We start from the raw sequence: 24,335 nt of genomic DNA, 5'->3' as shown, positions 1-24,335 counted from the left end.
AAAGTCTAAAATCCTGTTAAAATGAATCCTGTCATTGTATGTTTGCAATGTGTGTGTGGTGTGTGTGCATGCATTCATGCCCTTTTTGGAACAGCTCCTTTATTCCTAAACAAATTATTTCACATCCAGGGGCGCCGACTTATAAAAAATATTGGGGGGGCCCATACCGGGGTCCTGCCCCGGGAGGTTTTCTAAATTTTAGATGAAAATTAGTGAGTTTTAAAGTTTTTTAAAAGTATTTTAGAGTCATATGATCAACATTAGAACCCCGAAAACTCGACTCTCTATAACTCCACACTCTGGGAAACTCGACAAGCCTGAAACACTTTTTGGCTTTGAAAAAAGAAACTAAACATAAACACGCACGGTATTTTCGTAAAAAGCTAATTTAATTTACAGTAACAATTATGCTTATAGACGATTACAGAGCAGTGAATATATAGCTCTGAAAAGACTGAAATGATATTTAAATAAATCCTAAACTATCATTAAAAGAATAAAACATAAAATATTGCTGTCGCACAGTAATAGCACTTTGATTAATAAGTGAAATAGCTAATTTAAGCTTACTTTGAATAAGGCTGAGGGTTCATTAAATAAAAATAATATCTCAAAGTTAATGCTTTAATACAGTTAATAAAGTTAATACAGTATGCCTAATACTGTATGTAAATACTGTAATACTGTATGTAAATAACGGGCTTTAATTGGGTCTTATACCCTAAAAATATTTAAGTATTTGAAAATAACTAATACAGTAGTATAGTAATATAGAAATACAGTACTAAACTAGTACTAATATTTCAAAACTGAAAATTTAACATTCTGTATGTATTTAATTCTCTATTTTATAAAGATTTTTAATATCTGACAGTGAGTTTGGAGTAGCCCAATGCAAAAATCCTGAGGATCCATGTGGATCCGTGCTTTGTAACCACGTTTTTGCACCACTGTGACCCTAGGCAACAGTGGGTGCATGATTTTTTTGGTGCAAGATGTAGCCATGAACATGCTATGTGATCTGATGGTGAATTTGGGGTGACCCAATGCAAAAATCCTGAGGATCCATGTGGATCCGTGCTTTGTAACCACGTTTTTGCACCACTGTGACCCTAGGCAACAGTGGGTGCGTGATTTTTTTGGTGCAAGATGTAGCCATGAACATGCTATGTGATCTGATGGTGAATTTGGGGTGACCCAATGCAAAAATCCTGTGGATCCATGCTTTGTAACCACGTTTTTGCACCATTGCAGCCCCAGGCAACAGTGGGTGCGTGATTTTTTTGGTACAGACTGTAGCCATGGACATGTAATGTGATCTGATGGTGAATTTGGAGTGACCCAATGCAAAAATCCTGAGGATCCATGTGGATCCGTGCTTTGTCACCACGTTTTAATTGGGGAGGGAAGGAAAAACACAGAAGGGACAAGAAGCACAAGAGGGGTGTGCGGAGAAGCAGCTGGCTAAGAATGCAGGGGAGGAGTTTAACGGGGTGGGGGGGAGGAAAGGAAGGCAAAAGTCCCCCCCCCAAGCCAGCCCTCTCTCTCTCTCTCTCCCACCTGCGAGTCCCTAGAGCACGGAGAGGAGGAGGTGGTGGGCTGGAGCCTGCACGCAGTGTGACTAGGAAAGAATTAGAAAGAAGGACTCGATCCTTTCCTTAACCCTCTGCTTGCCAAGAGGGCAGGGGATTCCCTGCTCTTTGTTGAGTTTGAGCAAACGCAGCAACAGAAGCAGGTGGGCAGAGAGACCCTGAGGCAGAATGCAGGAAAGCAGCAGCTTCCGCCTTCCCTCCGCCCGCCCGCCCGATCTTATTTTTGCCTGATTTTTGCCCCTGCGCTCCGGCGAGTCAGCTCCAGGGACCACACATTTGCTCAATTACACGCACAGACATTCCCCTTACTTTTTAGGAGAAAAAATCTGCGTGTTATAGAGCGAAATTTACGGTAATAATTTTCTTAAATTATTGGGGGGGCAGAGCCCCCCCAAACGAATTTTTGAGGGGGCTCGGGCCCCCTCAGGCCCCATGGAGTCGGCGCCTATGTTCACATCTCATATAAAGGATTTATAAATAGCTTTTATATCCATTTTTCAAAGGCTAAAAAAGTTTTAGAATTAGATACTACACAGGGAATCACTGATAGACTTCCTTACCAACTGTAGGTGTATTTGCTGCACTTAATGAAGCAGAAGATGATATTGAGGAGGAACTCTCTGCACGCGCCAAAGGAGCTGAAGGAGGTGGGCTGGAATTGGAGGTCAAAGGAGGGCTGAATGGCCTTGGCTTGAAAACAAAATGCAAAAGCATGAATACATACAAAAGTTAAGTAGGAAAAGCTACACTAAGAGATAAATATAACTTAAGGCAAGTTGTATTGCTCTTACAATTTCATTAATTCCACTGAGTTTCCCTGCAGTCAACTTTGGTCTAGAAGCTGGTCTTGGAGGAGGCACTAAGGTACCCACAGAAAGAGGGGTAGTTGGTCTTGCTGGAAGGCAATAGTAAAGATTAATATATTTCTATAAAATTTACATTTACGAACAGCAATAAAATATTCTAGTACACTAATTATTGGAATAGAAAACTAATTTAAACATAGAAACTACTGGACTAAACAGTTCAACAGTACTGACCACAACATTGGTGGTCAAGTGGTAACAATAGGATGAATACAACTCTAAAAAGTAGCACTAGAAAGTACCGTATTTTTCGCTCTATAGGACACACTTTCCCTCCTCCAAAAATTAAGGGGAAATGTGTGTGCATCCTATGGAGTGAATGCAGGCTCCTTGGCTTCAGCAATAGCAACGCAAAGCCTCCAAAGTGCAGAGGGAGCGCTCCCTCTGCGCTTCTTGGCTTTGCATTACTTTCGCTGAAGCCTGGAGAGCGAGAGGGGTCGGTGCGCACCGACCCCTCTCGCTCTCCAGGCTTCAGGGATAGCCGCTTGAAGCCTCTGGAGCGCAGCAGGAGGAACCGCTGTGCTCCGGAGGCTTCGAGTTCCTTTTGCTGAAGCCAGGAGAGCAAGACTCAATCAAGAAGCAGCATCTTCATTACTGTCTGTAATAAAACCAGGCTGATCCATGATCTGATCATGAATGAATGGGGTGACCTGGTGTGTATCACTGGTACTTGAGGGGTGGGGAGCTGGAACCATTTTCAGGCAGAAACCATGCAGGGAGGGAGAGAAGAAGATTGGACAAATCAGGGGAGGAAAGATTGGACAAATCATTTTTTCTCTGTTTGGCTACAATCATTTAAAAAAAAATCATTGAAAAAGTGGTAAGAGAGATCAGAAAAATCCCAGATTAGAAATGTTCCCCTAGGAATCAATGGAAATCATGGACTCGTTATGCAAATATTTTCCAGGGAACAAATTGTGTTCAGTAAGTGGGATCTGCATGTTCTTTATCAGCATTTTCTTTTTTAGAAATCATATGTAAGTTGACATTACTGTGACTACGTTTGAAAATCCTATTTACATTGCACACTTGTCATTAAAGTGTTCCAATGGGAAAAGAGGCACTTCCACAGGATTTTCTCTGTTAATAATAAACCTACCTGATGAAGATGAAGACATTGTTGAAGTCAGGGAGGATGAATCACCAGAATTCCTAAAGAGTGGATCCCATGCCAGGAGGTCATTATTCCCCTTCCTATAAGTCATCATAAAATGAGTATAAATCATACCAGGTATGTTTTTAGAACTGAACTAACAGTTGAAGCTGCATATGCATATTAAAATAATAATAATGCATACTTAAATATTTTACACCAGAAACTATTCCCTTACAAATGTTGAAAGGGAGAATACTAGTGGTTTTTTAAATCAATATAAAGTATTACAATTCTTATAACTTTTAATACATTATTGCCATTTTTGAGAACTTGGCTAATTAATAATGCAATCCTAACTATTTCTACTCATAAATAAGCCCTACTGAATTCAATGGGGTTTACTGCCAGCTTAGTCGGGTGAATACTGTAGCTTTAATCTAATTTTACATCTGTGCACTCCTACAGCTGCTTTGAGCTGCTGGGTTACTTTTTAATGGTCTATTGAATTATCATAGACATTGTCCCTGAAACTGTCAATTGTTTGACATGCCAATGTTACTTTTGCTATTGATGTTTCTATTTTATGTGCCATAAACCACTTTGGGAACTTGTGTGTTTGTAAAATAAGATCAAACAACTGCTGACCAAACAATTATTAAATTATTATTTTTTAAAGTAAAGAAAAACATGGTACGTGATGAGGACATATTGAAATTTGCTATACCATATTTTTTTATTTGGAAAAGGCGGATGGAATGAAACCCCTTCTGTAAGCATCTGAATCAAATTCTGTCACAAGTCTTTTTGATTTGACTTAAAAAACCTTCTGATTCAGATAGAACAAAATACATTTTACACACAATAACTATGGGCCAGATTCAACTAACTGCCCCCCCCCCAGTTCCATTTGTACAATTGGGCTTTCCCCTGCTTCCACTACGTGTCCCCTGTACCCCCAAATTTACTCAGGAGGGGCAGGGGAACTCCTGAAACAACGCATGGGGGGAGGAGAGGGCAGTTCATTCCCTCAGACAAGCAGAAAAGCTTGCACTGACAAAGCAATCTGTTTAGCACTCCACTGAAGGACTTCCTATATAATGGCAGCTTCTAAGAGCAGCACTTCAGGGTGGGGATGGAATCATGCATGGCTAGCAAGTTAATTGATTCTTTTTGGCCTTGGTTTGCAACGATGCTATTATTTTTTCCAATATGGCCTTGTAGAATTTAGGTTGACTTTAAGGCACTTTTTTTTTTTTTTTTTTTACTTATGGATAACAAAAATACTTTGGCTTATGACAGCAAGAAAGTGATTTATATTCTTCTGGCAGAACATATATAAATGTTCAGATGCAAAGCTATGTACATTGTAATGTATCACATGATATGAGCACAAATTAAAAGGGGGGTCAGGTAAGCATCCAAAGTGAAGGATGAAAAAATATATAAATAAATGCAGAAATTCATCTTTTGGAGTCTCAAGCAGCCCACACCTAAACTGTCACATCAGAACTGAACACTGAACACAGGAATCTGGGGGGGCGGGGAGAAAGCCCTTCAAACCTAATATTCAGTGACTCTTCAAATAAAAATAAATGTCTAATGTAAAACTTACTCATTAGATGAAGCAGAAAGCTTTGATTTTGTTAATTCTTCACCTAAAAGATATTATGACAATTGAAAGCCATGACATTTAATTAACAAAATCAGCCAGCTTTATAAAAGTAATGTTTTAAATGGCAAAGATGTAATACAAAACAACTCAAACACTGACATGAAGTGGAAATGCATCACAGTATGAATCTTCTGCTTTTGCCAAAAGTGTTTATAACAAAAATTGCTGTGTGAGAAGGAATCCAGGAAGGACATGGGTGTGGAAGGACATCAAATGCCTGCTTAAACGGAATCAGTTTGTTAGTTTTTAAGATGTATAGTTTTTAATGTTTCCAATGCATTTTATAAATGTTGAGAGCCTCTTTGAAGACTCCAATTTTTTTAAAAAAAACAGGATATGAATAGAAAAATAAATAGGAAGTGAGTTTTGCAAGATACTGATCTCAAAATAGTTTTACTGTAAAACACAGGCATTACAATATCCTTCTCAAACTATGGCTTGGATTCTAATTTGCTCTTCTAATGTAAGAAGATGGTTGATTTTTGCAACAATTTCTCTCTATCTATAGCCCCCTGCACTATTCTCAAGAGACTTCCAGCTCTCAAAAACAGATTTTCAGAGGTGCATTGGTAACAGGCCTGTGGGAAAACCCTGATTTCTGAACATGCTCATAAGAAAATTTGGGGTACAAGCCTGTCTTTGCAGTTAAAGGTTAATAACTTGTATTAAATCACTAAGTATTTAATAGGTATTTAAACCCTTAAGCAAATCTAGAAAGAGACATGTTTTTACAATTAAGCACATATGTACACAGTGCTGACAAAGTAACTTTTAGTATTCAAGTAACTAATACCTGACAAATTCCTATATGGAAGTCACTTCTATATGGGAACATGTAGATCAGTCTGTCATGTAGCACCCTGCCAACTGCAAAGGTTCCCTAGCTCCTAAAGGTAAAGGGACCCCTGACCATTAGGTCCAGTCGCGGACGACTCTGGGGTTGCGGCGCTCATCTCGCTTTATTGGCCGAGGGAGCCGGCGTACAGCTTCTGGGTCATGTGGCCTGCTTGACTAAGCCGCTTCTGGCGAACCAGAGCAGTGCACAGAAACGCTGTTTACCTTCCCGCCGGAGTGGAACCTATTTATCTATTTGCACTTTGACGTGCTTTTGAACTGCTAGATTGGCAGGAGCAGGGACCAAACAACGGGAGCTCACCCCATTGCGGGGATTCAAACTGCCGACCTTCTGATCGGTAAGCCCTAGGCTCTGTGATTTAGACCACAGCGCCACCCGTGTCCTTCCCTAGCTCCTACTCACCCCATTAAGGAACTAGTGTACTTGTATGATTGCCCTAACAGGGAAATAGCAGCTGAAAATAGCATGGGGGGGTTAACCTGTAGTTCCTCAGGCTTCAGTCCTGATTCTGAATGCCCCGCTCCAAAATCAAAAAGCTGGGAGAGCACAACTCTCTAATGTTTTTCCTTTTAGGGCCAAGCTAGATAAGTCTTCTTTGAGCACCACCAGCACACAGGAGAAGAGCTTTGTCACATATTTTATATACATTGCTCCAGTGAAGGCTAGTTCTTTTAACAGCATGTACAAACTGTCACCATATCCTATAAGGTTTTAGAAAAGTTTAACAGGACAAATATATTATTCCTTTTTGAAAGTTGGAAGTGCTATTAGAAATAGCTTACAGGACAATCCAAATCCTGGTTGAGCAGCAGCGGGGCATGGTGGAGTAAGAGCAGCAACTAAGCCTATATTGGGTCAGATGCCATCAAGTGACATCAGTGAGGCTAAGGATCCAGCAGATCCCAGCATGGGCCAGCCCCACCTTGGAACACCCTTGTTTGGGAGCTGTGAGGTACTGCCCCAGGGGATCCCACAGTACTTCTGTCCATCCAGCAAATGGAATGAAGAGCTCCATGCCAGCAGTTACTCTGTGGGTGGAGGCTGGCAGGGGTGCCTGAAGGAATATCTCCACCAAATCCATTTTCTCCACAAGCCTGGCACCAAGGGGAGTTGGACTGCAACCTAAAGCCTGACCCTAAAGCCAGGATGCAAGCACTAAGCTTTAATGTGTGGTTCTACTGTCGGATTCTTTAAGAGTTCCATTAAAACCATCTAATATCACACAGTCATTTTATTAATCAATTTTATTATGGACATATATATCTGTTTTGGACAATTACCAAATGTAGGCAGACTTTTGCATTCTGTGGGTGAGGGCAGGGGAGTGAATTGTCATTAAAGTCATTAACATGGCAACAGAAAAAAAACAAACCTTGATTTAGGACTCCCTGATATTCCACCACATACAACTTTTCATTTACAAGAAACAATTTATACAGGCATGATTTCATGAACAGGAAGTTAAAGTCCAATATAAACATAAGAAAAACCAGATGATGGTCAGCTGTTCACACACACTTACTGGATGAATTCCGGTTCATTTGTGCCTAGATGAAAAATAACAAAAATGAACAATGCTTAGTGAACAAATATTTTCTTCCTAAACTAAAGAGTTGGCAGTTGGAGATAAATTTCAAAGCCACCACTAGCTATTAGGCTTAGTACCTCTAACAGGCAAAGTAACTGGTAGAGACAGGTAGTGAAATATTGGGTAGATCTTCTGGAGATTAAGTTTGCAATCTGTGGTAAAATTAACCGATGGTGGCTTTTCACAATATGGCCATCCCATTCCATGCAGATTGCCTAAAACTGCTGCAATGTGATGACTGCTTTCTATTGCAAGCCAATACTTTATGCCACTTAAGTTGGTCCTCTTCCTTTTTTTCTTCATGACCAAGGCTGAATACTGTTGGCAGGTGTTTTTAAAGCCAAGCAGCTGCTACTCTGCATTTTCTTGAAATAACCTGTGTGCACATTAGTAGCCATGTGGGAGCAGCTTCAAATGGCTTCTGCTTAAGCGTCAAATTGTGAAGCCACCCTGAGAAATCTGTGCTGGGCTGATATGAAAGTAAATTACTGATCAATAGCAGCTAAGGAAGCAAAATGCAGTTTTTTTGTTTTTGTTTTTTAAAAAGCTGCTCATATGAAATTGACATAGTGCCCCAATTCAGATGATTGTCATGGGGACCACACTGCTCCACAAGAGGCAGCCACTTGTCCCCTTGCCCCTGACCTCACACAGTATAAGGTCAGGGGCCAATTGCCTCTAACGCTTCAAAGTGTCTTAGAAGTGTAGCAAAAAAGCAAGCTTGAAGTTCACCACCATGAAACACATGTATGCACACACTCAAAACAATCACCAGCCCACACGGCTAAGTTTTAATTAGAAGTAAACTATGGTAAATATAATTTAATACTTACAGGACTATGTCTCTGATGTCAGCATACAAAATAAAATAGGGAAAACATAATTACATACGATTTGGTGCAAGTTAAATGTACTACTGTATTCCCCTCCCCACAACTTTAAATCTTGAAGCATCAAGCCATAACGTTAATGTAATAAAAAAGCCTAACTGTAAAATATAATTTTAACATTTTAAAGAAAAAGGCAAGAATCCTGATGGTGTGGTCTGAATGGTAAAAAAAGGTAAAGGTACCCCTGCCCGTACGGGCCAGTCTTGACAGACTCTAGGGTTGTGCGCTCATCTCACTCTAGAGGCCGGGAGCCAGTGCTGTCCGCACACTTCCGGGTCACGTGGCAAGCGTGACGACGCTGCTCCGGCGAACCGGCACCAGAGCAGCACACGGAAACGCCATTTACCTTCCCGCTATAAAGCGGTACCTATTTATCTACTTGCGCTTAAGGGTGCTTTCGAACTGCTAGGTGGGCAGGAGCTGGGACCGAACGACGGGAGCTCACCCCGCCGCAGGGATTCGAACCGCCAACCATGCGATCGGCAAGTCCTAGGTGCTGAGGTTTTACCCACAGCGCCACCCCTATCCCTGGTCTGAATGGTACCAACTGTTTATTGGAGATCTCAAATACCAAAATACTGAATCACTAGTTGTATATTTGTATCCATCTTTATCTAGAGCTGGGTGTGTGTGCTAACTTATGGCCCTCTGATGATGTTGGACTACAAGTCCCATCACCCAACCAGTAGCCATGCTGATGGGTATTAGAGCCCAACCGTTGATCTAGAACAGGGGTAGTCAACTTTTTTATACCTACTGCCCACTAATGCATCTTTCTTGATGGTAAAATTTCCTTACTGCCCACCAGTGCTCAATGGAAGGAGGAATCAGCTTGTGCTGTAGAACCCTCTACCGCCCACCTAGAATCCTGAAATGCCCACTGGTGGGCAGTAGGGAACAGGTTGACAACCCCTGATCTAGAATGACCTTTACACAAAGAAAACAACACAAAAAAATAGAAAAAGCTCAGATTTGACACACAAATAGTTAAAATGGATGTGTACTGGATTATATATAAATGTTTTATTTTAAACCAGTGTTTCTCAAATTTCGTTCCCTACAGTTGTGGGACTACAACTTCCATCATCCCTGATCATTGGTTCTGCTACCTAGGGATGATGGGAATTGTAGGCCAACAACAGCTGGGGACCCAAGTTAGAGAAACACTGTTTTAAACCCTTCTCCCTAGCCTTTTGAGAAACAGACTCCATCTCATAATAGCAGCAGACACTCCAGTACAGAAAAAGCCAAAGCACAGATGAAATAGTTTGTTGGATTCATACACTCGAGGCAGATATAGTCTGGGGAAGATAAATTTGTAGTCAGCCAGGGACATATTTATCCATGTAAAATGCAAACTGTAGTTACGAATAATGTTATGTGACAGGTTGCACTGTAGGATGGAACCTGATCATTTCTCACTTTTCTAAAGACAGTTAAGATGGAATATAGGAATCCAATAAAATGTATTCGCCTGCCTTGACTGGCATGGGGTAGGACCATGCCAAAAATATTGTAATTCTAACACGCACAAAGAACTCTCTCTAAACTAAAAATCTGACTTCAGCATATATGATTACAATTAGAATATAACATAATATGTTCAGAATATAGCTTCAAAAGCTGGGCTGCGGTGTTTGTTTCTGAATAATGAGGCTCTTGCTAATAAAAAAGTGGCTCTATGTTAACCTCATATGTACTCCCTTAACTCCATATATACACAGGCAGTGTCTCTACTCTTGCTCCAAAGACCTGGTATACCACATTCCAAAATTCATCCTTTTATCATTTGAAATCCATAACTTATTAAAAATAGGCAATTGAGATATTCTACATTTGTGCTAAAATGGTTAGTTTTAAAGTACTATTTACCGACTGTGCCTGATATACTAAATATTGTGCTCAGTTTACTTACAGATATAGCTGGTGAAAGTGTGATGTTCCCTATTGATTCTTTTAATTCATCCAGTGAAGGCATTGTATAATGAGAACTACTATTTGCCTGTACAGGCTTAATTTCCACATGGAACTTCCTTGGTTCATCATCTTCAGAGTCAGAATCACTTGAAGAATAGAAGTGGTTCTCTTTGGTATGTTATTTGCAGTTAAGGTGAACGTCATGAAGTTAATCACATAATGACTAATAGCACTGCTCTATGCATACACACAAACACAGAACAACTGCAAGTTAATAAGTTGCTAAACAGGGTTTTTAAGACCCACAAAAATCACTGATATTAGTCCTTTACATATTCATAAAGCTTTGTGAAGAGATTGTACACAGCCAAGGCAACCAAAATTATGCAGAGGCTGGAGCAACTTCCCTATGAGGAAAGGTTACAATATTTGTGGCTTTCTAGTTTAGAAAACAAGATAACATGCAGATTGTGGAAAAAGCAGGGTTATTCAATAATGGTGGAATACACAGGAAACTGGGATGGATTTAACAGGAGATTAGATAAATTTATGGAAGATAAGGTTATCAGTGGCCACTAGTCACAATGGCTGCAGTATCAAGCAGCAGGGTGCCTTGAGTAGCAGTTGCTTCAGATCACAAGCAAGAGAATGCTATCAAGCATTCTCTTGCTTGTGATCTGAAGCATCTCTTAGGCATCTGGTTAGCTACTACATGAACAAAATGCTGGACTAGACTGGCCTTTGACATGGATCCAGCAGGCTCATGCTCTAGGTTAATAATTAAGCATTACAATAAAAGGATATTCTGACTAGCTTCTGGTTTAATGCTATAACCTTCATCATCAACATCTGGAATGTTCTGGAAAGAAAGCAGGTAACTTATTAGATGACCATCACTATCAAAATATTTTTTCCAATAGATGTCAAAGCAAGCATAATGTAGTGTTGATTATCTTTAAACCTGTTTATGAAAGCAGCAGTGCTTATGTCATCAGAACTTCAAGCCACGAGTTCAGAGGAATCAGGTTACAGCACTCATAATTTGGTACTTTACAAGTCTTATAACATTCACAGTTCATTTTGTACAATTGGCGAATCAAAATTGGGAGATAAACCTAGCTAGAGAGTCTGGAGAAAAAAGATACTCTTGAAATCTATGTCCAAAACACTGTCCACTGAACTAGACACAATATACCACATTAGTGAAGCTATTTCCCCCTTATAACACTTAAAACAAGAGATAGCTGACCAATCAAGCATAGGAATTACATACTCCAGAAAGAATTTATGACCTATTATTCCTGCTTTCATAACCTTGACAGACTACATTGCAGCCTTTGATTATTGTTCCAATATTGTACCTGGTATAAACTACTGCCAGCTGCCAGAAACCTACAACTCTGTTGCAAGACCAGCACTGGTTTGTTACAACCTACCAAGAACAGTTATGGCATTTTCATATGTTGCTCTTAACAGCAATGCTATATCAAGGTGTGCACCAGGAACAGATGGCTTCTCTATGGGATTCATTCCCAATTAAGTGCACATGATAGAGGGGGGGGGGGGAAGTGCACATGATAGCAGCACAAATGGCATTTTCAATTACTTTTCTTTCATCTTGACATTCAGGAAGCCCTGACCCCTTTTAGACGTAATATAGTATTTGCTATTTTACACTGCTTTACTATTTTTATGCATGCTATTCAACCTTCTGAAGGAAATTTTAAATACATTTTAAAAACTTCATTTAGGGTTTAGAATGGGTGAAATTAAGCTAATATAGAATTAAGCTAATATAGAGTAATACAGAGTAAGATAACCTGTAACCCCCAAAGCCTCTCAATTTAGGTTTGAGTATGTACAGATGGACCTGAGCCTGTTCACGCCTGCGGAGATCGCTCTGTGGGCTGGATCGCGTGATTTCCGGTGCCTGCGTCTATGCAGATGCAATTTTCAGCTTCTGCACACGCGATTTCCAGTGCCATGGAAGTGAGTCCCTGCTCTGTGCTGCGCCAGTTTAGTGCAGCACAGGGCGGCTCGCTGAGTGGGCGGCTCGGTTGGGGGCAGCTCATGGGCCGTTTAAATGACCCCCATGGACCACTTGTGGCACATGGGCTGCAGGTTGCCGACCCCCTGGATGTGAGGCTCTCATAATGAAAATGCCAATGCACCATCACAATGCCCTGAAATTTTACAGATGTAATAAACTCTGGGTGCATTGGCAGGTTCAGAGAAGCAATCGGATTCTGATTCTGATTCAGAGAAGCAACAAAATGTGGATGCAAGTTATACCTACTTCACATTATCCCAGAAAAGCAGAAGCAAGAATCACTCTTGCATCTACTGCTTGTAGAACCTCAATGTGAAAAGCAGTTTCTTCTACTGCATCGTAATAGTAATTTTTGGTCAAGAACAGACAGAGCTATGCCAACTGACATTAGTTTACACAGAATGCTTAATGGGTAAGGCAATCACATGACAGCTTTATTATAGACCCATTAATTATGCTTATGTCCTTTCCCTGAAGATTAGCAATTTTACACTTTTTATACATTGCAAAACAAGTTCTCTCTCTTAGGATTACAAATTTCTCAACAAATACCAATTTCATAATAGAAACCAGAAAAATGCATCAGAAAATATTCATCCAGATTCTTTAGACAGTTTCTCTTTCAAGAACTTGCACATTTTGCTTTTATAAAGCAACATGGTTTAAAAAGAGTGGCATCACACGGTTCAATACCTTAGCACTAGTTGTTTAGAATCACGAAGCTTTTGTTATGCTTGACCTCAAGCTAACCATGTTAAATGTCCTAACGAGACTTGACAACAAAGTAAACCGAACAAATACAAATAGCTAGAGGCCATGTGTACATTCTCATACAACCAAAGAACTTCTGAAGTTATATCGTTAAAGTTGGAAAGCTATTGCGTTACCTATCATAGCTAAATGCAACAAAGACCGTTAAACAAAGACTCTGGATAGCTTGTGAACAAGGATGCAATACCAAAGCAGCAGCAGGCAAGCTGGCTTTTTATGCGAGCGTAAAATGTGGAAAAGGTGGTGGTCCAGAAGCATAGATATGGAGCAGCTGGTTTACAGTGCTCTACTGTTGCTATATTCATACTTATGAAATATTGCTATTTAGCTAAAGAATAGTAACTACAAAATAATAATTATAAATTATATTTCAGCTTACAAATATCTGCCTTGGTAAGTCCTCTTCAATGTGACCTAAAACCTTTACTTGCCTATCCAGTGGTAGCCTAGGGGGTTCTTAACACATTCCCCAGCCTCCTAAGAGCAATACACCCTGCCCACCTGTCAAATTTGGCCTCTAAGACTGATCCTGATAAGGATCTGGTTCCCAGAGTCAAGGAAGTCCCCACCCCTGATCTATTTCATTATATATTGGGATCTATGTTTCAAAGGACCAGGTGAACACCACAATAGGCTACACTGGTAGCAACACAATCACTATTATACCATCTCTACTAAGGCATTTAAATTGCCTTGGCTAAAGGCATTGGATTCAAGTGCATTAGAGCAGTGATCAATATTTTAAGACCAGCTTTTTGTTTCCTTCTGCTTCTACACAAGAAAGTCACTATCAACTACAAGTTCAATGCTACATTTTTAAAAACACATGGATACATTTTGAAGATATTTAAAATGAGTTATGCCAGCCAGTTCAAACAATACCGAAAACATTTTCAATTTGGGGACATCTATTTGATGACAGAAAATTGATGGTGGGAAATACTCTACTTAGTGCTTTTCACATATTTGTTATATTTGCATAACTTTTGTTATAAAGTGAAGTTTGAAGAATGTTGCCTCTTAGTAAAACTGGCATTAAAAGAGACTGAGTATATGTGTAACACTTTGAAAATGCTACAGAAAGGAAATAAAATTTATGTTTTGAAAACTATGAAACTGAGTTATTCTTCTGGGGAAGGGGAGAGTGAGCGATCACGCTTGGTATAGCTTGAAAGGAATATGCCAGACACATTTACACTTGGATTTGTTTCATTAATTATTAAACAATGAGCAACAAAACAAACAAGTCAAAGAGTAAACATTGTAAGTCAACCCGACTAATGTTTCACTCTGTGAATGGCCTAATTCCTGGAATAAACGTATCAGTTTGAGCAACATAAAATCACACACAAACTTGATCTGCTAGGGCTTCTTGCAACAGTTCAGAAAAAAGCAACTTCAGAGTGGGTTTACAAGAGAAAAAGTTTATTTGACAGATATACATTTTATATCTGTTTATTTTGTGCTTTTTATTATGAGACAGTCTCATTTCACAAAATTGTTTAAACAAAAGAAACCAAACCCATGAATTTTCTAGAATATTGGAGGCCTAATACATGGGTTGATAGCTGCCATTTCTACAGGAAAATTTTCAGATTATTCTGGAAATCCATTCTTTCATTTCAGCCACAGGGAGTTCCACCTTTCTGTCATCTCAAATTAAACACTGATAATATGGCCAAGAGGAACTAGAAATACAAATGATGAAAGGAACACACTATACATAACTTGTTTGAAACTAAAGAGACTGTGAACCGCCAAGACCCTCGGGTATAGCGCGGTATATAAATTCAATTAACAACAACAACAACTTTATTGAATAACTTTAATCAGTATAAGAATACTTACAACTGAATCAGCATCTGGACATTCCCTGTTTAAAAAAAATAGTGAATTGTTATAATAGCTATGGCTTTTATTTACCAAAAACTCTTTTGGTTTTCTAGTTAACATCTCACCAGATACATAGCTGCTTTAGAACACCTTTAAAATCAGGCTATAGACAATTATTTAATTTTTCAGGATTCATATATCACTTTTCCATTTTCCATTTCCATATATCACTTTTCAGGTAAAAAAAATGCCCAAGGCAACAAAAATAACAACAGCAGCAGCAGCTAACATTAATAAAAGCACACATATATAACTACACATAAATTCTGGGATGCTAGAATAACAATGTATTTAGCTGCCTATGGAAAATTAGGGAAGTGGCCAGGAGGATTTCCTGGGGGAAGTAGACACAGGGGCAAAGGTCTTGACAAGAGCTGCCACTGATCACACCTCAGAAAATGGTGGGATGCACAGCCTGTGAAACTACCATAACAAAGGAGTCCCATCCTCAAAATCCTGGCTCCAGTCAGAAGTCTTGCTGATGATAATTCAGGGTGCTACAGTAACGGGTGATAGTAATCCAACCCTAAGAAATAGCCATGATCCTCCAAAAATTTGATGCAGCTTGTGCCCTAACCTGACTTAGGGAAAAGCACTCCTAGCCACAGTTGCTACCTAGAATCCATAAAGATTCCCAAACTGTGACCCCCATACTTAAAAATTGGGGAAGGTTTTTTTGGGGGGAGGGCTATATAGGAATTTATTGGAGCATTATCTCTTACAGCATTAATAATAAAATTTAAAAAGATAGAAATATTTATGCTTTTTTTAAAAAAACACAAACCAAACATTAAACAATTTACTAACAAGTTTGAAACATACTTACACAGATTCTGCATCTTTTCCCTTTCTACTAATTGGTAACCCAAAATGCTTTCTTTTTCTAGGCTTTATCCCTGCAAAGCAGACAATGTGTTGTTAGATGGAAATTAAAATTAAATATTAGTTAACAGAATAGGTATGTGAATCTCCAGCAAGCAGCTCGAGTTTGTAAATATGGAAATGATCTGTATGCAGAGTAATCCTTGCACCCTTATGTACAGAAAATGATACTTGACTCAGGCATATCCAGAATGAGATACACTATTGCGGTAAATAACATGAAGATATTATGTATCATTTTATGTTGCACATAAGAGAACTACCAATACCCACATCTTGTCCTGCCTGGATTGAGTTTTAGTCTTGTCATCCTCAAGTAGTTTATCACTCAAAGTATCTGTTCAATGCTTCCAGAACTTAGTACTATCCCTTTTCATCAGAACCAGCTTAAATGTTATTGGTATATTATTCCAATATGTCATACGTTTTCTCCCCTTTGTTTTATAGAGGTTTCCAAAGTATGGAGGACAAAAATGAAACCCGGTGCATCCTAGAGGACAAATTCCATCGTGTGAAGCCATCTTTTCAGAATTTTTTCTCACAAAAAGAATGGAACTACTTCAAACCATCAACCCCAATCTTTAGCTCTGCCATTAGATCAACAGAAAGCATCCAAGACACCCTGGCTTAGTTTCCACTAAGGTGCTAATAAGTGGTTTGGGCACCAAGAAGCAACACCACAGTATTGAACAGAAGATCTATGGGATACTTGGAAATGGCATGCTTTAGATACAGGGACATTCATATATGACGACATATATATGAATGTCACTCACATGTATATGAATTTCACTCACATGCATGCATGTGAGTGAAATTTGCCACTCCCTCACTAATAGGATACTGAAAGTTAGCCAACTTCTCTCTAGCATCTGTGATGGGACCACACTGAGCAAGTTCTGACTCTTAATTGAGACAAAACATAAGGCTGCTGATCATTTCCTGTTATATCAGAAATATATTAACTTCATTTCATCTTAATTAGAGCAAACGACTTCACTTCTTACTTTTCAGCCTTATTTTTTTTTAACCCTTTCCCCAATGTTCACTAGAAATGATGTAAGACGTACATTTTGAATGATAAACAATACAAGAAAAACTCACCTTCAACTGCACTGGCTGTATTACACTCTTCAAATTCAATAAGTCCTTTAAATGATGGAAAATCAATGTTATTCTAATGCTGTTTCTTGTTTTAATTTATGGAGAAACATTATGCATCAAGACTAGGGCGGCAGTATTTACTAAATCAATTTGTTTGATCAGTGGGTTCCAAACAAGTCCATGGACTAAAATAATAATGTATGAGAAATGAAAGAGGCAATTGAAATGCAATTTTAAAATATGCAGCATCTAGCACAGTTCATTTCAATTGCTGTTTCCTGGCAATTTTAAAGGTTTTTGGGGGGTGGGGGTCAGACTAATATAATAAAATACATACATTAGAAGAAAAAAACCAATAAAATGCAATTTAAAAAATCATACAGCACTGATGCACTGTTATTGTGTCAATTATATGTTGCAGAAGACATCTGCAAAAACACCACCAGTCTGGAGGAGCCTTTAGCCTAAGGTTGGAAAGAACCCCCACCCTTCTCCCAAGGCTGGAGAAGGGCAGAGTCTCATCCCTAAGACTGCACTAAGCTTTGGCAACAGTGAAAAAACAGTGACAATGATCACTACTTTTCACATGACAGAGGCTTTTTCACCATGATGAATGAGAATCTATTTTCTCCTAAGAATAGGATTAATGAGAAGCACAAATTTTGGCTGCCTACTGAGACCAGTCAAACCCCTAATGTGATTTCATCTTCTTGAATCTGTAGCTGCTGGACTTTAACTCCCCTCGGTCCCAGCCATCAGACCAAATGGTCAAGGTTTATTATGAAGTGCATTCCAAAATTGTTTTTTGATAATTTGATTTTAAGTGGCATTCTTTTTTTCATACCAAGAACTAGGACAGTGTTTTAACTACAAAAAGAGGCTACTTGTTACTGCACAAGTAGAGACTATATCGATGTTTTTTGTAATACTAACAGAAACTTTTTAGACTATTCTGAAAATTAAAGTGCAGTTGAGCAATTTTACAAACTGTAAATAAGAAAGTTTTGTATCTAAACTCAGGAAGTTACATTTTGTAACCCCTTCACAGTTTAAGGATAAAATAACACAGTTTAGGCCATTCAAAAGACAACCAAATCTACCGGTACTTCTATGCAATAGGTATCTCAATGAGATTTAAGGGGAGAAATGCCTTCAGGATATAAAATGCTTGTGCTACACATAATGCCTGGACTGTGCATGCATGTTAGTTTTAGCTGCTTCTCTTTCAAATAAATGTGTGAACAGTGATTATGAAAGAACTGAAATGATGCCTCTTTGTAACATAAAGATGTTAAGACGCATGCAAATATTACTGAATACAATGTGCAGCATATGTATTTTTACTCTGGAATAAAACCCAGTTGTATACACCTTTCTCTTGATTTTTGTCTTAACTGCTTTAACCAATGAGCAGCTCCTGGACTTCACTAGATTTTGAATTCAGAAAGATCATAAAACCTATCAATGAGTATTATAAGACAAAAATGTCTTACTATACACATATTGCATTTGGCAGAATTATATAGATATACCACACATGAACCTGTTTGTTTGTTTGTTTGTTTGTTTGTTTGTTTGTTTGTTTGTTTGTTAGACAGGATTGCAGGTAGTTTTTAGATAGAGTTCTTGTAGACCACTTATCCAGCCTTTAATGGGACAGCTTTTAAAGCACAAGTACCTACAGACTTACACCCCTACCAAAATGATTTCTAAGTTGAGATCCACACACAAAGTAAACTTAATCAATAAATTATGTATTTATTTACAAACCGCCACCCTCGGAAACAACCCACAGTGATGTACAAACGTATGAACAGAATAAAACAAAACAGCACTAATAACATATATACACTAAAAAATGTAGGAGATCAATTAAAGTACAAATATATTACAACTAAGGAGACATCATTCCAGAATTACAATCCAACCACAGAGGCAGCACTTCTATGTGTATTGCCTCACTTGAATCCTGGCAGAGACTGGGAAAAGAGTATACACAAAGACACAGAGCGCACCAATCTCAAGAAATGAATTAGCTGGTATTAGATGAAGCGCTCCTCCAGATAATTGGGCCCCAAGACACATAGGGCTTTTTAAACCATCACTAACACCCTGAATTGATCCTGGCAGCATTCAGGCAGCCAGTGCAGAGCTTTTAGGATAGGTGTTACGTGATTCCATCTGGATATTGCAGTTAACAACCTGGCAGCTGCATTCTGCATTAATTGCAATTTCTGGACCATTTTCAAGGGCAGTTTCATGTAGAGCTCATAGCAATAATCCAATTGCAAGGTCACTACAACATAGGTTACTGATAGCAAGCTATCTCGGTCCAGGAAAGGTTGTAGCTGTTGAATGAACTAGAGCTGGTTACCTCGGGTTACAGACGCTTCGGGTTGCGCGATTTCGGGTTGTGCACCACGCTGAACCTGGAAATACTGGAACGCCGAATCACAACCCGCATGTGCACACACGCAGCGCTGCGGGTTGTGAACGTGCTTCCCACATGGATCACGTTCACAACCCGAGCGTTCACTGTATACTGTATGCAGTCCTTTGCTACAGAGGTCACCTGTGCCTCTAATGATAGCTATGGCTCAAATACATACAAGCTATGTACCTGCTACACTGGGGGTGGGTGGGTGCTACCCTATCCTAAATACTCCACCTCCTCAATTCCTAGACTTCATAACTGCTTATCCATAGTACCTCTATCTTACTGGGATTAAATAATAGTTTATTAACCCTCATCTAATTCATCACTGCCTCCAAGCATTAGTCTACCATAGCTACAGATGGAATGGACAGTTGGAGCTGGGCATCTTCCTGCTCACTAAACCCTGTTTCCTCTTCAGCATCTGACACCTCCTCCTCGCAGTCTGCTCCCTCTTCTCCCTCTGACCACTCACTGTCATCCCACCACCAGTCCCCTGGCTCTAACCCAGCAGTTCTCAACCAGTGGGTCCCCAGATGTTGTTGGACTACAACTCCCATCATCCCTGAGCTCTGGCCTTGCTAGCTAGGAGTGATGGGAGTTGTGGTCCAACATCTGGGGACCCACAGGTTGAGAAAAGCTGCTCTAAGCCTTACTTCCTTGGGGGTTCTCCAACTGGTGCCCCCACCCACTCCTCTGAATCCAGCCAGTCCACAACAGCGGCCTAAAAGAGGCTTCCTGCCACTGATTTAGTTATACTGATCCACAGGAAGCCAGAAGTTACATGATCTTAAACATATGGTATTATGTTATAAGAAATATACATATAAATGCAAATCATATCTTCCATTACCATATAAGGCATATAGTATCAGGAGTCTGATATTGTGCTGTTAACACAATTATTTAAGAAGGATAAACAAACATAGCTGACACCACTTTGACAAATTCAGCTGAACTGGAAACTACATTGATGAAGTAATAGTAGTAAATATAGTATTACATCCAATTCTATTTTGATCTTTTGCATGCTAGACAAATAGTTACCAGTGATGCACTTCATCTCTCAAGAGAGATTAATGAGACAGTAAAACAAAAACCAAAAAACCCCAGTCATGTCACAGTGTCACCTGCCACCTAATTAATCTGTGAAGTGGCACTAATGGCCTTGAAAACAGTTAAATGCTTTGTCAACCAGTTAGAGAAAAGTGTCATGATCGGTCAACTAGTGTGTATTCTGCAGAAATGGATAAGCCAAGCTTGATGAAGACAGCAGCTACACACTCATGGGTCTGAAGGAACTCTTTAAAAAAGGGAAAAGATGAATGAAGTGGAAAATACTGTATGCTGGCTATTTAAATAGGAAAGGAGGAAAAAAGGATGTGTGTTGAAAATTCTTGCTTTATAAGAGATAAACAGTACACATGCATTCTCAAAATATTTTAGTAGCTTTACAATGGAAATTAAAACAAAAAAGAGAGTATCTTAGGAACATATTTTGTGGAGCATAAAGGAATGCTATCCAACTAATACTTCAACAAACTGGTTTTTACATATTGCTAAAATGTTACATTGAATAATAAAAAGTAGCCTCTATATAAAAGTGACATAAGTTTAAAAAGCTACTTGTAGTTGCAAATATAACTGCAGACAATATGCTTGGTTTTAGATGAAAACAAAAGGGTTTTTCCCCTCTGGCATTAAATCATGCATGAAAGGAGGACAATTTTTTAAAAAACTGCATATGCCTCACATGCTGCTTCAAAATGGCAAAGCTTTGCGTGTCTGGCTCAGTGCCAGTTGACAGCTCAGCTGGATATCAATGCACATTCTGACCCCCCTTGCAGCGTGTCACTTCTGAATTGTTTCCGCAGTAGAAAGTTTATTCAACCTCTTTCTCAAATGCAGTGGACCGACCATCATTCTGCTATTTAATCATAGCAGAACAGGTTATTTTTCTGACAGCACTAAAGCCAGAGAGCAATTCCTAATGAACAGCTTGATACAAGTGGAATTTCGACTGTTTTAGCCTCAATTAATTCTGCTGTCAAAACAAATGGTTGCTCTTAGTACTTAGATGTTAAGCTGGATCACAAAGGTCAATTTTGTATGTACAAACACACAAGCAATCTTTTCCTTGCTAACATCTGATGCCATTTCATATTTAGCACCAACAAATTTTCAAATTGAAAATGAGAGATATATAAACTGTCAGTCAATAATATTCTCCAACAGTAGCTTTTTCTGACTGATAAATAAAAACCAAACCACTCTCTAGATAACTGTGGCTATATTTAGACTTGGAAAGACAAGATGCATTTTTATCTCTTCCACATCATTACAACAAAACAAAGTCACTAAAGATGTTAATCAAAAAATCTAGCATGTGAAAAGAAATGCAATACATATTGTTTACAAATATTTACTATGATTGGCAACTGGCCTTAACTGCAGAGATACTAAAGAATCAAAGCAGTTCAATTACTTAGGGGTTTCCCCTTTAGAACAACAATAGGCCAGTAGTACCTGTGTCACTGAAGGTAAATACATGTCAAATTCACAAAATTCCATTTCATATTCTTTACACCTGAAAGGTTCTATCAAGACAAGTCCAGTGAAAATGAATTTTAATCATTTAACACAATGCCAAGTTATATTCCCTGGGTTACAGAGAGTCAGTGATCACAATGCAATCAGCACACTCAAACAATATCCATGATATTAATTCATGGTACTAAAATGAAAATTAAGAAACCAAGAACAAAAAAGGAAACACAATAAAGATAAATCTCAAAACATTTTTGTGAGCTACAAAGTATGACAGGTCAGACCTAGACATATCTTTGTAGGATTTTAACCTGCTGTGAAAGGTTAGTTTTATGCTTATTAATTAATGTCCTAACAAAAATTCACCAAGATGCTATGTTAAAGGGGAAGACCATGTATCAGATTATTTGACCATACACCACTATGATCATACCTAGATTACAACTCAGCTAGTCATGACCCAATCACATTGCAACAGAACAGTTCAATCATGACTAATGTAAATCCAATTACGGACTTTCATCACACAACTAACTTTAACCAGAGTGGATCCAGATCAATTTCCCCATGAAATAAAGAACTAGTGCTGGAGCTCTGTCTTGTCTGTGATCAGCGAAGAAAACAAGATGCATTAGATCTTGTTATTCTAAGAATATATGAACAAGAAAATGAAACAATGAGGTTCAGGATAATTTTGAGTATTATGGGTTGTATCCAAAGTTGTCCATATGCATATGTAATGTAATTCCATCCACACAATGGGAATTCACATTACTCTTTGCAGTCCCTTGCGCACCCTCAAAATCTGCTTTAACATTGGAGGACCTTCTGGAGCAGGTTTTTTAAGTGAAGGGAGGGCAAGAGGAAGTTAAAAGCCAGTGGAATGAGTAGAAGTCCACTCACACAATGCAGAATGAAAATAATGGTTCTGTATAACTTGGGCCTTAACTGTACTGCATGTCTTTTAAAACCCACAAATGTACTGGATGTTTTAGTATATGACATTATGCCATTGTTACCCAGAAGATTAAGACTCAAAATATACAAATCTTGTGTATGTTTTCTACTTTCTATTCCTCCAAGCAAACAATCTAAGGGTTCATCCTGTTGAAGTCCAAGCTGTATCTTAGTACAGTGGATGTTTGGGCTGCAAACGTGATCCGTGCGGGAGGCACGTTCGCAACCCGCAGTGTTCGCAACCTGCAGTGCTGCGTCTGCGCATGCATGGATCGCACTTCTGCGCAAGCGCAAAGTGCAATTTAGCGCTTCTGCACAAGCGCTGAAACCCAGAAGTAACCTGTTCTGGTACCGTATGTTCTGGCGTATTAGGCGACTGGGCGTATAAGATGACCCCCAACTTTTGCTGTTAAACTATAGAGTTTGGCCTCCGATAGAGTTTGGCCCTCACCTGTGGGGATGCCCAGCTCTTTGGAGCCCTGGCCGAAGCCGCGCGCAACCTCGCTGCGGCAGGCTCTTCATGGCATCCGTGAGCTGAGCGAAGCCACAATGGAGGCCGGATCTGGCTCCCATGATGGCAGCAGTAGGCATGCGGATGAGCACCACACTTGGAAGGACTTTCCGTGGTGAGGAGAAAGCAGTGGCCAACGAACACGCGCTGTCCCGGTACGGAAGAGGCGGGGCCACGCACTGCGTCACAGGAGGCTGCGTCCCCTTCCGTGGGGAGGGAGGAGGAGCGACGGCAGAAGGGGAACCTCTGCTCACCGGCTCCCTCTCCTCCTTCCCAACAGGTGGCTCCGCATATACCCAGCGTATAGGATGGCCCCCAACTTTTGGGGTGGTTTTCCTGGGTTAAAAAGTCATCTTATATGCCGGAACATATGGTACTTCTGGGTTCAGCATGGTGCGCAACCTGAACACACGCAACTTGAAGCGTCTGTAACCCGAGGTATGACTGTAGTCTTGTATACCCATTTTTTATCTCTTCCACACTTTATCAGAAGAAGTGTTAACCAGTTGAACTACCAGAACAGTCTAACCTTCCCAGCATTTTAGAATGTGTTTTACATACATGCATAAGAGCAAATGTAGACGAGTTCAGGGTTCTTGTACCTTTAAGAGTTGTGTACAGGTGAGGAACCATAACAGGTTTTACCTCCTTGAATAATAGCTGGGGCAGCCCATGGGTTTTGTAAATCATTTATGTATACTACTAGATC

The 24,335-nt window shown here is 39.5% G+C and overlaps 1 protein-coding gene across 2 annotated transcripts in view; it reads right to left on the bottom strand.

Annotated features, from left to right (window-relative positions):
* Positions 1 to 24,335, bottom strand: part of FCHO2 (FCH and mu domain containing endocytic adaptor 2) — a 63,895-nt gene that overhangs the window by 12,130 nt on the left and 27,430 nt on the right. The window contains exons 9-19 of one of the 2 annotated variants that reach the window (XM_083703196.1): positions 17,178 to 17,222; positions 16,018 to 16,087; positions 15,147 to 15,171; positions 11,282 to 11,336; positions 10,476 to 10,654; positions 8,504 to 8,515; positions 7,605 to 7,629; positions 5,167 to 5,209; positions 3,558 to 3,652; positions 2,384 to 2,487; positions 2,153 to 2,282 (exon numbers count right to left, since the gene is read on the bottom strand). In XM_083703196.1, coding sequence (XP_083559322.1) covers positions 2,153 to 2,282; positions 2,384 to 2,487; positions 3,558 to 3,652; positions 5,167 to 5,209; positions 7,605 to 7,629; positions 8,504 to 8,515; positions 10,476 to 10,654; positions 11,282 to 11,336; positions 15,147 to 15,171; positions 16,018 to 16,087; positions 17,178 to 17,222 — 783 coding nt within the window. Of the gene's footprint in view, positions 1 to 2,152; positions 2,283 to 2,383; positions 2,488 to 3,557; positions 3,653 to 5,166; positions 5,210 to 7,604; positions 7,630 to 8,503; positions 8,516 to 10,450; positions 10,655 to 11,281; positions 11,337 to 15,146; positions 15,172 to 16,017; positions 16,088 to 17,177; positions 17,223 to 24,335 lie in introns of both variants that reach the window. The other variant, XM_083703197.1, reaches the window with a different exon arrangement.

This window comes from Podarcis gaigeae (genome assembly GCF_964106915.1).
Source record: "Podarcis gaigeae genome assembly, chromosome: 11".
Lineage (NCBI taxonomy): Eukaryota > Metazoa > Chordata > Lepidosauria > Squamata > Lacertidae > Podarcis > Podarcis gaigeae.
The sequence above is the reverse complement of the archived record's forward strand: the minus strand, read 5'-3'. Positions and strand labels throughout refer to the sequence as shown.